Consider the following 13,803-nt stretch of genomic DNA (forward strand, 5'->3'; position numbering starts at 1 on the left):
GTCCTTTGGATGCCATAACGTAAAAGTTGAAAGTTTACTGAAAAACAAGGCCATCCACGAAATCCTGAGTGTGCGCTCATGTGACCGCTCAGAAGTGTATCCAAGGATGATCTAGCAGCGGAGGATGTGGTAAGCCCAGCATGAATGACCTGTTGAACTTAGGGTGTTTCAGAAAGCTTTTGAATTTTTTTGTTTGTTTGTTTGCTAGTAGAAACAGAGTCTGTGGAAAAAATCTTTGCCCTAAGAAGTGAAAATTTTTCTTTAAAGCACAAAAGTGTGGTTTTACTTTTCAGCCTGGAGATGCAATCTACCCAAAAGATGAAAATGGAAAATTTATCTACCATGAGACAGACTTATGTGCCACTTGGGAGGTAAGCAAACACAACATCCATCCATATACACTTTAAAAACACAGGCCCTCATTCTCAGTTTTACTTGTGGCCTTCATAAACAGAGCTGAAGCATACTGACAGGGTAAATGGATCAAATTCTACTAGCTCCATGGATAAATTTTACTTCTATCCCTAAGGATGCTGCTTGTTGCTATCACTTAATTATTTTTATAACAAAATTAAACATTGTTGAAATATCTGACATCCACATTCCTTCCTTCAGAAAGTGCACTCTACATTTGGTAGTTGAGGTATCTGTAGGTTTTTACCAATCTCTCCTCTTTATCAGATCTTTACAGCAAGAGAAAGTTGGAGCCCTAAGAAATGCTCAGAAAAAGAGAAAGGTTTTCACCTTCAAGAAAAAAAAAACAAAACAAAACAGAATTTTCCCTACAGCTCACCATAAAAAAACCCTAAAAAACAAAAAAAAAAACAAAAACCAGACACACACAAAAAAAAAAAACCAAGAAGAAAAAAAAAAACAAAACCAAAACCCTTGCCATCAGAACAAGTTCACTCACTTCTAAATTTTATTATCAGATGAGAACACAAGGTTTTTCTTCTAAGAAAGCTTGAAGGGAAGTAGCATTTGCCTGAAAGATTGCATCCTAAATTTGTGATGCGCTCTAGTCCTATAGCCAGCTGTCTCCTTAAGCCTGCTGCCACTTGGCTTCAGGATCTCAGGTAAGGCAGAAAGTGACATTAGCAGTCTCCTCATGTTCCCACCTTTCGAAGCCTTGGACGCTCCAATTCATGGCCAAAGCTGGTCAGCTCCACCAGGTCTGCTGCAAAAGCATCACTAATTCAGCCCAGTTCACACCAGGAGTGATAACATGGGCTACTACAGGCTTCGCTTCAGTTTGCGCCATCCAGAGCCTGATAGTCATGTCTCAGTTTAGCTCTATTTGAGGTGCAGCAGATAAAGATGGGGAATGGGTGAAATTCTGAGTGAAAGTTCAGGGTGGGAAAGAGCCCGGAGCGGGCTTAGGCTTTCCCCTGGCAACTGAGCCACCCAGGCTGGGTCTCAGGGGGAACGGGGACTTCCATGTTAGCTGTTTATGTTACTCTTGTCTTTGACTGATGCAGTTCAGTCCTCTCTTTCACAGGCTAGTTGCTCAAACGTTGAAAGCAACAGCAGTCCGAACGCTGTTATGTTTTTCCCTTCAAGCTAGTGCTTATTGTAAAGGATATATTGCAGCAGGTTGCTCTCTTCAGCTAATAAGCCAAGAGAAAAATAGGTGGTGGCGAGTGCCTGCAAATAATAGCATCAATCTAAATAAAACTGGCTAAACTCAATCCAGATAACTTCACTCTCTCCGTATGGTGCTAGCAGGCAAAAATGGCTCCAGATGACTGTATTTGCTGACTTGTCACTGAGTGATACAAAGCATATGAGGCCAGCTAGAGGTCATCAAATACACGGTGCCTCTTACCTCCCTGCTTTCAGCTCCTGTGAGGCACAAAGGAATAACAAAACCAGCAGGAGAGGCATCCAGCTCCACGGTGCGTTCTGCTCTGCCTCAAACAGGCACCGAATCATTTGTGTGCAGAGTTTCTGGGAGCAAAGGGGAAGACCATAGGAAAGGACCCTCTTTCCCCTTAATAACCCAGCAGATGAAGCTAATGAAGACCAGGGCATGTATTCATATGCAGTATTCATAAGGTTTTTCTCAGCTATTAGGATTTATCTGAAGTGCAGAATATTTAGAATTCCTCTCTCCCCCCTTTTTTTTCTACTTTATACTGTACTGGAAGTATTCTGTGCTGGTTTTGTGATGTGCCTTGCCAGATATTTAGAGGATATCACTGGACAGAGACTTCATATGAAAAACTATCATACAATCAAAAGGAATAAATTGACTTATCAGGAAAGCAATCTGTTTTGTTCACCCTCCCTTCTCCAGCTTTGAGGCAGTGCTAAAGCAGCATAAAGTAAGCAAAACTCGTTGAAAGCAGATGTCTGGCACTTAGTTATCTGTATCTCAGATTAATCTTTCTGCTCTCCAGACAAATTCTACTTTCACAGGAGGTATAAAATATTAGGGTTTGGTCTGGAAGGTGAGTCCACGTGGGAACGGAGTTTAGAATAGCGGGACAGCATCAGCCCTCGTGCTAATAGAGCTATTAGTTCTGCTGCAGCAAAGATTATTCTGCAGTCTCAAGAATGGTCTATCTTCCACCTATCTCTAAACACATGCTCCAAGGAATCAACTCAACACGTGGGACTCCACTGGTCTTTGCTTTCTTTGCAGGCTATGGAAGCATGTAAAGATGCAGGCTTGGCAAAGTCTATTGGAGTATCCAATTTCAACCGCAGGCAGCTGGAGATGATCCTGAACAAGCCAGGACTTAAGTACAAACCTGTCAGCAACCAGGTACGAGGTTGGGGCAACCCTGGAAGGTGAGGGCAGTGCCTGCCATGGTGCCACTGCCCTGTAGGGAACGCAGAGCCTAAGCCACCGGGTGCAGAAAGGTGACGTATGCTTTGCCACAGATGCTGCCCTCCATACTACCACACTTCCATTTCTACCTTGAAAATATTATTCATCCTATCTAGGCTAAAGATAAATATTTGAAGGTGCTGGAACAATCACTCTCCTCAGTTCCTGCTCCAGGACTATAAAACTGGTGCCTCTGTGCCAAAGCTCCGTAACAGGGTTGAATGCTGAGTCAATGCAAGTCTTAAATCTCTGCCATGGACCTTACTTCAAGTCCAAAAAATTCCCAAGATAAACCATTCAGAGCTAACTAGTCCTCAATGAAGCCATGTCTACCTCAGCTAACACTGAGTCAAAACAACCCTAAGTATCAGGAATCCTGAGGCACTCTAAGTTTCCCAAGTTTAAAAGACATTAGAAGTAACTCCTGAATTTCCTGTACTTGCTCTCTTGTGCATTTCCTATAAGACATCAGTAGGAGTTAGAGAAAAACCTAAATTAAAGAGGAGACCCCATTAAGCACCAGACTTGAGCTGAACAAGCCCATGAAGATGACAGGCATGTCTGACTTGAATTACAGTAGCGGGGCTCAGAGAAGGGGGTAAGTGGCAGCGACCCACCTGAATGCCCAATACCTTTGGCGCTGGAATTTGGCAGGTCACTGCATTTCTTAGAAATCTTCTGACTCATCTGGCACAAAGGAATATCCACATTAGCAGTATCAGAGGAGAGGCCAGAGACCAACTGGGAGCAACTTCCCACTCTCGCTGCGTGGCCCGGAGGGCTGGGATTGACACGGGGCAGGGCAGGGCAGCTGGCCATAGCTTTCATTTCTGCCTTTGGCCTGCAGGGAAAGGCAGCCTGTGAGAGGAAGAAATTCCAGCACGCTTCACTGGTATTGACATGCTCAGCGGGTGCAAAATGCAATTGCTGTTTCTGGCGCGCCCCTAAGACTGCACTGAGCATTGCTGCTGCTGCTTCCTGGGGTTGAGGAAAACCAGGCAAAAGATTAAGCCCAGCTTGGGGCAGCTAGCCAACAAGCACAGATGTGCCAGCTAGCTTCAGACTGCCTGCAAACAGTGGTTGCTCTGTCACCTTGTAGACATCCCTTTCCCAGAGACAGAACACAGCCAGAAAATCCCTGCCTGTAAGGGAACAGTGTTTGCAATGTGGGAGGGCAGAGCTTCTAACAAGGTCATAACCATTATAGAGATGTCTCACCTTTCACATATCCCCCCCTCACTTTTCTATCTGGGACAGCTTATGCCAACACTCCCCCTAAAACCAACATCAGATTAGTCATCCTGAATGCAAGGGGCAGAGAAACAAAGATGTGACCCACATGAGATGCTTTGTCTTCTCAGCCTACTTCTCTAGTGAGCTTGCCTCACCTCCATCCCCCCGACTTATTGCCACCTTTCCACTGAGGTCCAACAAAAATTCCCTGCAGCCAAATTATAATCACAGATGTTGATCTGCTGTCCACCAAAAAAAAAAAAAAATCCATCACCCAGCAATGTATTAGAACAGTAACCACAGACTGAGTTTCCCTATTCCTTAAATTACAAGTATCCATTCCCGAAAGCATCACCTTGTCTGTAGCTCCCACAAATATTGGGGCACCATCTGCTTCTGTATCTAGTCCTGTTGATTAATCATTCTTTCTACGTTACTCTTACAGGTCGAATGCCACCCCTATTTCACCCAACCCAAACTCTTAGAATTTTGCAGACAACATGACATTGTTATTGTTGGGTACAGCCCATTGGGAACCTCAAGGGATGAAACATGGTAAGTCCCCATGTTACTTTCTAAAAGGACAATAGCCAGGAAAAGAATAATACTTCTCCATTGCTGGGTCTCTGTGCAAAATACCTTTGTCCCCATTTTTCACAGTAGTTTTGAACTTCAGTGTCTAAGTGTTACTGTTGTGAATGTAAACTCACAACACTCATGTTAAGTGCTGTCATCAAAAAATGCCAGGTGTCTGTATAGGAGGTCACCTTAAGTCTCCTCTAACAGAACGCAAGTGTCTGTAACTGGGTATGTTGACGCTTAGGTGAGGAAGTAGAAACTAAGTCAACGTTAGGACATCACATAGGAAGTTGCCTTTGACAGCCCATCAACCTAAATGCCAAAGCTTTTCTCCCACCTTTTGACTACTTGTCAAAAAGGTGCAGTATTCTGTCCACAAACAGGTAGATTCCTCTATGTTTTGACATTAAAGATAAGGAGTTTTTTGGGGTTTTCTTTTTTTCCAATTTTCTTCCAGGGTAAATGTGTCCTCCCCTCCTTTACTGAAGGATCCTGTGCTGAATGCCATTGGCAAAAAGTACAACAAGACAGCTGCACAGGTTGCTTTGCGTTTCAGCATCCAGAGAGGGGTGGTAGTCATCCCAAAAAGCTTCAATCCACAACGCATCAGAGAGAATTTCCAGGTAAACTTGTACTCCAATGGTGCATGGATGAATCCACTTACATTGGCTTAGCCCCTATAGAAGGTGATTTTCCCATTTCTTTCTGCAGACATAAGACTTAACCGACGTCAAGCTTTGCCACATTCGATGCTTTTTGTACCCATCACTGAACGGTACCATGATATGACAACAATAAAGCAAAGTAGAGAGGAAATTTTGGTGGGTTTTAACCCTCTGGAGTAGCTAAAGTTCCAGCTGGTGGTGCATCCCAGCACACCAGTTGCTGCAGTGAGCAGCACAAGCAAGACGAAGTAATTCAGTAGGTCAGCAGCCCAAGTTGCTGGCTGTAGGTTTTCAGGAGTGACTGACTTGTTCTGCCCGGTCTTCAGGTATGGGGCAGCTTTGTTAGGGAAGGGTTGATGCAGACAGGTATGCCAGAAAGGCTGATAACCACACCACCCGAAAGCATGGCTTGACCACCACACCCAAGTAAGATGAAAAATTTATTCCCATGTCCTTTGCAGCACTCGGTACCCGCACTGCTCCCCACTTTCCCTGCCAATGTATTGCTTTCAAAGCTGGTCACCCAGTACTTGCCAGACTACCTTTCTCTTCTTGCAAAAGAGTATAAGCAAATGTGACTGCACTTATTCATGTCCTCAAGACTTTCCTATAAATGCAAGCAAGTACCGATTTGTGGGGGAGACGGAGGAGGAAGGGAGATTGTACTTCTGAAATGTGGAATATATGAATGTGGATTATGACAAGACATGCTAACTTATTCCTAACGTCTCCTTCCATTAGATCTTTGACTTCTCCCTCACTGAGAAAGAGATGAAAGAAATTGAAGCCCTGAACAAAAATGTTCGTTATGTGGAACTGTTAATGTAAGTCCAGAAGGAATCCTAGATCCTCACAGAACATTCCTGTCTTTTCAGACTATTTGAAGAAAAAATCACTTCCTTTTAATATTAATTTTGGTATGAACAACCTTATTTTAAGGTAAGGCTTATACATGGGAGGTCTTTAATGCAACCTGAGTATGCTCCTGGACCCATTGCAAAAAAATAAGTGTGCAATACTTGCTTACAGCTCAAATGTCAAAAGCCCACCTAGTAGCAAGTGACTGTATCAAACTATTCCATTTCTGCTCCACCTCCTTGAACACTTTCTACTATGTGTTGTAATGACAGTCTGAGCCACTGACAAGGTGTAGCATTGCCCCTGTCTAACAGTGTGGATATCAGAGCTGAAATTCAAATAGGAGCACTCCTTTGTCTTTCCCCTTCTTCTCACCTTCATTTCCAGTGCTCAGCAAGCCATGTTGCTGCTCAAGTACAATGGTTTATGGATTATAAACCTAGCATTTCCAGAGGCAACTTGTCCTAAATTGCCACGTGGAAGGCTAAGAATTAAGAACACTGCTATGTGAAACTACAGGGCTAATTTAGGGAGAGCTCTGCTCCTTCTTGCTTAATACTTTGGTCAGAACATCAAAATTTACCTACCCAACTTCCTCATAAAGGATGTTACATCTTGGTGACCACAAATGATCAGAAACTTTATTTTGGCCTTTCCTCTGACGTGGTCTTCTTCAGCAATCCCCTTCTCCTGCTGTCATGTTGAGTTGTACCTTCTTATATGGAAAGCGGAAAACCATGCAGCTTGTTTGACTGCTAGACCACTTCCTAATTATCCTTCCGAGAACTAACAAGTCTTAATCTCCTGCTACTTGTGATGTAAAGCTTATCACCCAGTGTAGTTTTGCTTCACCTGAAGGCTGCACTACCCCAAGAAGGCTCAGACTGATGCAACATCTCCTCTTCCAGATAATGAGGCCATTCATTTTTCCTTCAGCCTAAGAGCACCTACAGTTTATGGCCAAACTTTATGCTTTCCCCTTTTCAGGGCACTCAATGCGTAGCCAAACACTAGATTTACTTCCATGTATTTCTCTTGTTACCTCGGATTATCTGTGTCTTACCAAACTGTAGCGTGCACAAACATTAAAAATAATGAAAAGCAGGATAGCAGCATCAACAGCACTCTAAAATGTTGACTGTTCCTCAAAAGATTGGGGAAATGTTTCAAAAGAACAAATAAGGCACTTACCGTGCTACATAAATATGATAGGAAATATGAACTAAGTTAAAAGCATCATAATGGAGTTCATCTTTCACATTTAAGCTCAGCCAGGTACTCTGAAGCTTTAGTTTCTGAAAACTTAAAATAGCCTTCCATCAATTAGCAGCACTTAGTTCCAGAAGGCGTCTCACAAATGGCCTAGCAGATTCTTGTGTGTTTTGGTATTTGAAATTGTTTGGGTTTTTCATAGCTATGTTGAGCTATAACACCATTTAAATTTTTAGTGAGTATATACATGAAACGTAACCTTGGTGCAAATGCAAGAGCCTTTTCCAGAAGAAAAGTTAAAGAATGCAACTGCCCACAGGAAAAGAACTTTCTAAGTCACTAATCCAAAAACTAATAAACTAAATGCTTTGCTTTATGAGACTAAATTTGGTCACAGGAGGCCACCGAGGACAAGGAAAAGAGGATGCATAGGATGGACATTGCCAGCTATATTTTTCACAGGAGTGCCATGTTTGGGGAAAATGCTTAAATACAGTCTGACCACAACTGTGAAAAATGCACTCTCAGAAAAGTGATGTTGCCATGTAAAGAGCAGCTAAACATATATCTTCAGTGTGAGAACACATAGTAGGCCGTGTCCGGAATTGACACTGCAACAGATGAGTTACCAGCCTAAAGAGATTTCTTATTTCATCCAGCAATATGTATCTGAAAAAGTCAAACCATCATACAGAAAGACTTCTGGTTAGTCAACATCACGCAAAACCTTCAAATGCTGTGATGCAAATGCCAGCAGGAATGGAAAAATTCAGCTTTCCTCTGGCTCTTCCAGTTATCAGCTACTACGGGTACCATGTGCAAATCTGTTGTTCTGATGGCGTGAGTAAGCCCATACAAACAGGATGCTGCAATCAGTGGAATGAGTTAGTAAGTTAAGCATCTGAGCAGAAAATGGAAATTTTGTAAAAATACAAGTACTTCAGGAAATCTCAGTCTGAAAGGGTTTCTTCACCCCTTGGAGAAATCTAGAAGTATTATGCTGGGCAAGTTTTATTTTAATCTGTCTGCTTGATTTATCTTGTGCTCCCAGTCTCTGCTATGGATATTCTTCCTTACCATTTATTCCAAGCTGCATTGACTCCTCCGAGTGAATCATTTTCACTCAAAGGACTCAGAACTTTGAACACATGAGATCTGATTAGCAAGCATGCTCCATAGATGGAAAGTAGAGATTATGACACTGGCAACTCAGGCACTGTCAAATTATACTGAAACCAAACAAGCCAAAGTGTTGTGGCTTGGGGTTTTGGGGGGTTTTTTTTTTTGAACCAACTCAATCTGTTAATGCACAAACACTTCAGCTTGGCTGAATATTGGAATGAAATGTTTTGACACAACCAATTCAAAATGTTTGATGCCTTCCAGTTAGTTAACTTCAATATTGTGAAATGTATCCTTCTCAAACTGGAACGATTCACAGCTGGGATAAATGCCAGTATTTGTTGTGCTCTGCTGTAAGGCAAGGCAGCCAGCTGCCATGGTGCACCTGAGAATGCTCTTCAGAAAGTTTTGATTTTGCTAGTGGAAAGTGTTTGTCAAGCTAGGGCTTGTGGTTTAGCATCATCTCAAACAAACAAGAAAAGCCACAACAAAAAACCAACTACCTCTCAAGTCTGCCAGTAATGGGCAAACAGAGTGTTATTTTTTCCACCTGCAGTTGACCCTGCAAATTTTCTTCTTGCCTTTTATAATAATCCTGGATTGTGCATCTTCCCTGAGCATGCAGTTTTTAAAATAAAGCCTGAAGTGTCTCTACCTGTGATAGTATGCAGCCATGAACATCCCTTCCTCCCCTGAACTGGGTCACCCCAAAGCTTCTTTGTAAATTCTCTGCCACTGGTGCTGTTAACCTGGCAGAGCATCTACATCTAGGCTGAGCTAGAGAACAACCAGACCTAGTCTAGACATGGCAGCCGCTTGGAGAAAGCACCGTACCAGACCCAGACCTATTCATGCCAGCTCTAAGTGCATAAGCCAAAGTAGTAGAGTCTGGTGTCTCCACCTCTCCTTCAAATATAGCCCTTATTTCTGAGGGTCTTTCTAAACATCTGAACAAAGAAGTCTTCCCCTTCCCCAATGCACACATAGTGAAGCCATCCCCCTTCCCTACAACACTGCTACTAATCGTAGTTAAATATCAAGAATAGCTGCCATCCAAAATCTTGTTGGTTTTTCCCATCTGTCCTTAAGGTATGCAGTCTGTAGGCCTGAAAAATGGTCCTTCTCTGATCCTCTCCTTAAATGCACAGGTTTGCTTCCAAATCTGCAGGGAAGATTATTCAGGACAGACGGCTTCTGAATAAGCAGAAGAGCCTTCCATGAAGGCCACCTATATATCGCAAGGAAGAGGTTTGCTAGGCACAGGACAACTGCCTCAGTGATGTGATACCCTGCTTCTCCCAAGAAGCTCACTTGTTCAATCTGACCTATCCACAGGTGGCGTGACCATCCAGAGTATCCCTTCACCGATGAATACTGAAAACAAGGTGTGGCCGGGCAGGTTCCTAACTTGGTGCCATTAGGCTTCGCTGAAAGAGACCCAGCGTTTGGTGCTTTGACCTCATGGGAGACTGTTCAAACCAGCATTAAAAACATGACATTTACTTCCTCTTGTCTTTTCAGTCTCTTATTGCTACTGAAGAGCAAATCTATTTAACTGATTGAATCTCTGGTTTTGGCTTCGGAGGCTTTAACCTCGAGCACTGAAGCTTCAAAATTTGACAGCTGATAAAACTGAAGATTCCTCTTGAAAACAGGCTTACTAGTTCAAGCCAAATCATTTTCACTCACATTCTTCACTGAATTTGAAACAAGTTCTGCTTCAGTATATGTGAAGCTGTATCATTTTGTTTCACAGCTCAAGTGAGATAAAGTTAGGAGAGGGGAACTAATTGGATTTGAGATTATATATGTGCATATGTATATTGATATAGATAGATATAGAGATATTGACTGCTTTATACATTGAAGCCTGTTTCACTCTGACCAGAGCATTCTTCAGCTGCATGCAAAAGCCACGTTCCATAGGTACACCCCAGCCGGCTCCACATGCAACAGGGTCAAGCCCTAAAGCATTATAAGCATGTTCATATCACCCCCACCCACCTCAGCTGAGGACCTCAGTGAAACACAGGAGAGTGTATGACTCTATTGCATCTATATTTGAGCTGCTATATGAGGATGGTATTGCATAGCATTGCATATGCAACCTGGAGCTAGCACTATGAGAACCTCATCTCATGAGACTAAAAATCCCTTAAACTTCTTTCCTGCTCCACAAACTAATACTCACCCAAGAAAATTTCTGTTCCCTTCAAAATTCTCAGTCTTTTGTATAAACTCCTGACCAAGAAAATACTGAATTAGGAAGCTAAGTTTTAAAGGAGAAGAAAGTTGAATTTTTTTAAATGCCACTTTCTACCATGCTTTGAGACTGCAGAACACCAGCAGGTCCAAGGAAGGGTTTGAATCAGGCAGAACCTGGACATTTCATTCAATCTGTCCTCAGCTCTCTGAAACATGGGGGCAGAAGCATGCACACCAGAGTAAGGAAGATTAACTCCTTCAGCATGAATTTCTTTTCCAGACCACTTGTTTGCTCAAGAAGTTTTGCAGCCTATAGGTGCATCAGCCTATACCTACATCTGCAGAAGGCTACTTTCCCTCCCTCCTGTGCCCAAGCACTCCAGTTTCCACGGGGGGGTACACTAGAGAGGTATCGAAGAAGAAACTAAACAATACACAGAGTATTTCATGTACAAAAACATGCGTACTGCCATTGGAAAATGGCTTATACATAAAAGCAGATGCTATAGACTGAAGATTATTTACTACCATTGCTATTTATTATCCCTGGAGTGACTGGAATAGGAAAACACCAGAGTGTACGGTTCAGGGACTCACTTCTGTTGGGCCAGGGTGTGCTCCTCAGAGCTGAGGCAAAGAGGTACAGGGGTGACCATTTCACAGGAGTAGCAGGCAAGGCTCCTGAATGGGTCTAATGCCAACACATCCCTGGATGAGCTCAGTGGGCACCACTAGACAAGTCAGACCCCTTCACCGGAGGTGGCCTTCACATAGCTTTATAAATGGATTTATGAATGCTGTGTCAACAGAGGAGCATTCTGCTTGCTGGAGGTTACCCAAGGGCAATTCCTATTTTATTCTACTACCCACTTAGACCAGAGAGGGAAATAAAAAAGGTGGGGGAGGTATAGCTGAGGGAGAAGACGACACATTAGTAATCTGCCAGTGTAGATCTAAGGACAATCCCAAGGTCAGGCGGAGCTCTGCTCCCACGGGTGGTCAGAACCTGCTTTGCCCCTTTGCAAACAGCTGAGGTCCTGGCCAAAAACCTGAATGAAATCCTAGTTTGGATTCAAGTGCCAGAGAGGAGCAGAGTTACCACCATACCCAACGTATTATTCCAGTTGCTCCATAAGTACAAGCCTTAAATAACGCTATCAGGGCTCAACTGCTTAACAGTAGCACTGTACAAAGTTTTGCACTGTAACTTGACCAGTTGCAAGTCTCTGGCCATGGCCAACATTGAGGCCAGGTTTGGCAAAGCTCCGTTTCCTACACTGCAAGTGTCAACTAATGCTCATCTTAAATGCTCACACCAGTCCCTTCATAGACATCTGGTTTTTCCAGACATCCCCCCCAGAAGTTAGTCAGCACCTGAGATTCTAATAAATCAGGTGACCTTGTACATGTGACTAAGGGAGACAATATGCTGAAGCCTCTCTAACAGGAAATACCCTATATTCAAGTCTTCAATCTGTACTGTCTTAACAGGCAGGACAGATTGTCAGAGTTCCTCCAGCCCAAGTCATGCCAGCAAATCCCCTTCCCCGTCCCGCCCCCTCAATTTTAATGGAATCTTCCTCCTCCTTTGCATTACCTCATTTGAATCTGATGAAAAAGAGATTTAGCTTCTTCCCAGGGGCAAATGCGCCCATGCTCGTTTCCATCGGTTATGAAACTGCTACTGACGTCTAGCCTAGTTTTCCCCCGCTTTGCTCAGTTTCAGACCATTGCTCCCCATTGTTCTCCATCTTGCCCTACAAAGAAAAGGTTTAGAGAAGGGAAAACAAACAGGCCTGCAGATGGGGGCTTGGGAAACGCATTCCACCAGCAACTGCACAAAGAGACAGAAAAAAAAAAACAAGCCCCGGCCCCACATACAATCTACTCGCGTCTAGCAAATTTCAGAGGCTTATTGAACTCACCACCTGGTGTGAAACACGTTTTTTGCAAGCACCGCATACAGCCCTGCTCCAGCTGGAAGGCTCAGGCGCAGACAGAGGGGGCTCCAGCACCTCCTCTCTGATAGCAATCGCACATGACAAGAATAGACCTAAAGTTGTACCAGGAAAATTTACTCACTTTTACCATAAGTAACCCGAGCAGTTTGTGACTCTTCCTGTAGCTGCAAAGTAAAATGAAATCCAGACCAAAGAAGTTTGCTTCAACTATGCACAAGCGTCTTTGTGGCAAGAAGAAGAACAAGTGTTGAGGCATTTTAGATTCTTTTTGCAGCCCAAGAGCTGCTCTGGTCTGACCAGCAGAAAACCAGATGATACACTTACATGCACAGCAGCAAAGCTGCTATACATTAGAGCATGGGCTTACCTGGCTGTCGGGGGAAGAGGCATTCCCTGTTGTTGCACAAGCTCAGGGCAGAGCACAAGGCTTCGGAGCTGCAGCAGCGGGGCCCTTCCTTGGGCACGTGCATGCTCACATTTAATAGGTGAAACAAGGCAGCACTGTCAAGCAGTTATCATCCAACATACTGACATTACCCCCCACCCTGCACTACATGGTTAGCTGAATTTGTTTCCCCATGGGGAGGCAGAGCTTCATCTTCCCCAAGACTAAATATCTGGAATAGGACTCCCTCAGAAGGAACATGCATCCAATTTTCCTTGACGTTGTGCAGGTACCCTCAAGAGGGATAGAGAAAATAGTAATAGTAAGAGCCAAAGTGGGATGGGCCCTACGTACGTTTTACAGCCTTACATTAAAGAAGGTCCTTTGGATTTATATTGTACATTTTTGTGCCACAAAGCTACGAAGAGGTTTTACAAGGGTGCATAATGTGTCCTGTGGAAGAAAGGGTGAGTGACCATACCAAGCCATCAGCCAGAATTCGGACACAGTTTTGGGTAGACAGAACTGGACACAAGGGAAGGGCAGGCAGTACCTCCCGTTGGTTTCATCCCTTGCCTGCCATTAAGGCCTGGGTGACACAGAGCTGGGTGCTCTGCAGTAAAAATGAGATCTCTCTCCTCCTGACCAAAGTGTAATGATAACCAAGGACAGAAAGTGAGTTTTGTGAACAGTACGAGAGGATTAGAGGCCACAAAAGACAAAGCCTTTTGTTACATAGAGCAGGGTCCT

At 43.6% G+C, this 13,803-nt stretch overlaps 1 protein-coding gene across 1 annotated transcript in view; it reads left to right on the top strand.

The window, feature by feature from the left end:
• AKR1D1 (aldo-keto reductase family 1 member D1) overlaps positions 1-10,004 on the top strand; it is a 35,567-nt gene extending 25,563 nt beyond the window's left edge. Inside the window, exons 4-9 of the mRNA XM_069807512.1 lie at positions 294-371; positions 2,645-2,767; positions 4,512-4,621; positions 5,103-5,268; positions 6,052-6,134; positions 9,838-10,004. Of these exons, the coding sequence (XP_069663613.1) occupies positions 294-371; positions 2,645-2,767; positions 4,512-4,621; positions 5,103-5,268; positions 6,052-6,134; positions 9,838-9,880 (603 nt within the window). The 3' untranslated portion in view covers positions 9,881-10,004. The remainder of the gene's footprint in view (positions 1-293; positions 372-2,644; positions 2,768-4,511; positions 4,622-5,102; positions 5,269-6,051; positions 6,135-9,837) is intronic.
• Positions 10,005-13,803: the final 3,799 nt, after the last annotated feature.

This window comes from Haliaeetus albicilla, chromosome 19 (genome assembly GCF_947461875.1).
Source record: "Haliaeetus albicilla chromosome 19, bHalAlb1.1, whole genome shotgun sequence".
Lineage (NCBI taxonomy): Eukaryota > Metazoa > Chordata > Aves > Accipitriformes > Accipitridae > Haliaeetus > Haliaeetus albicilla.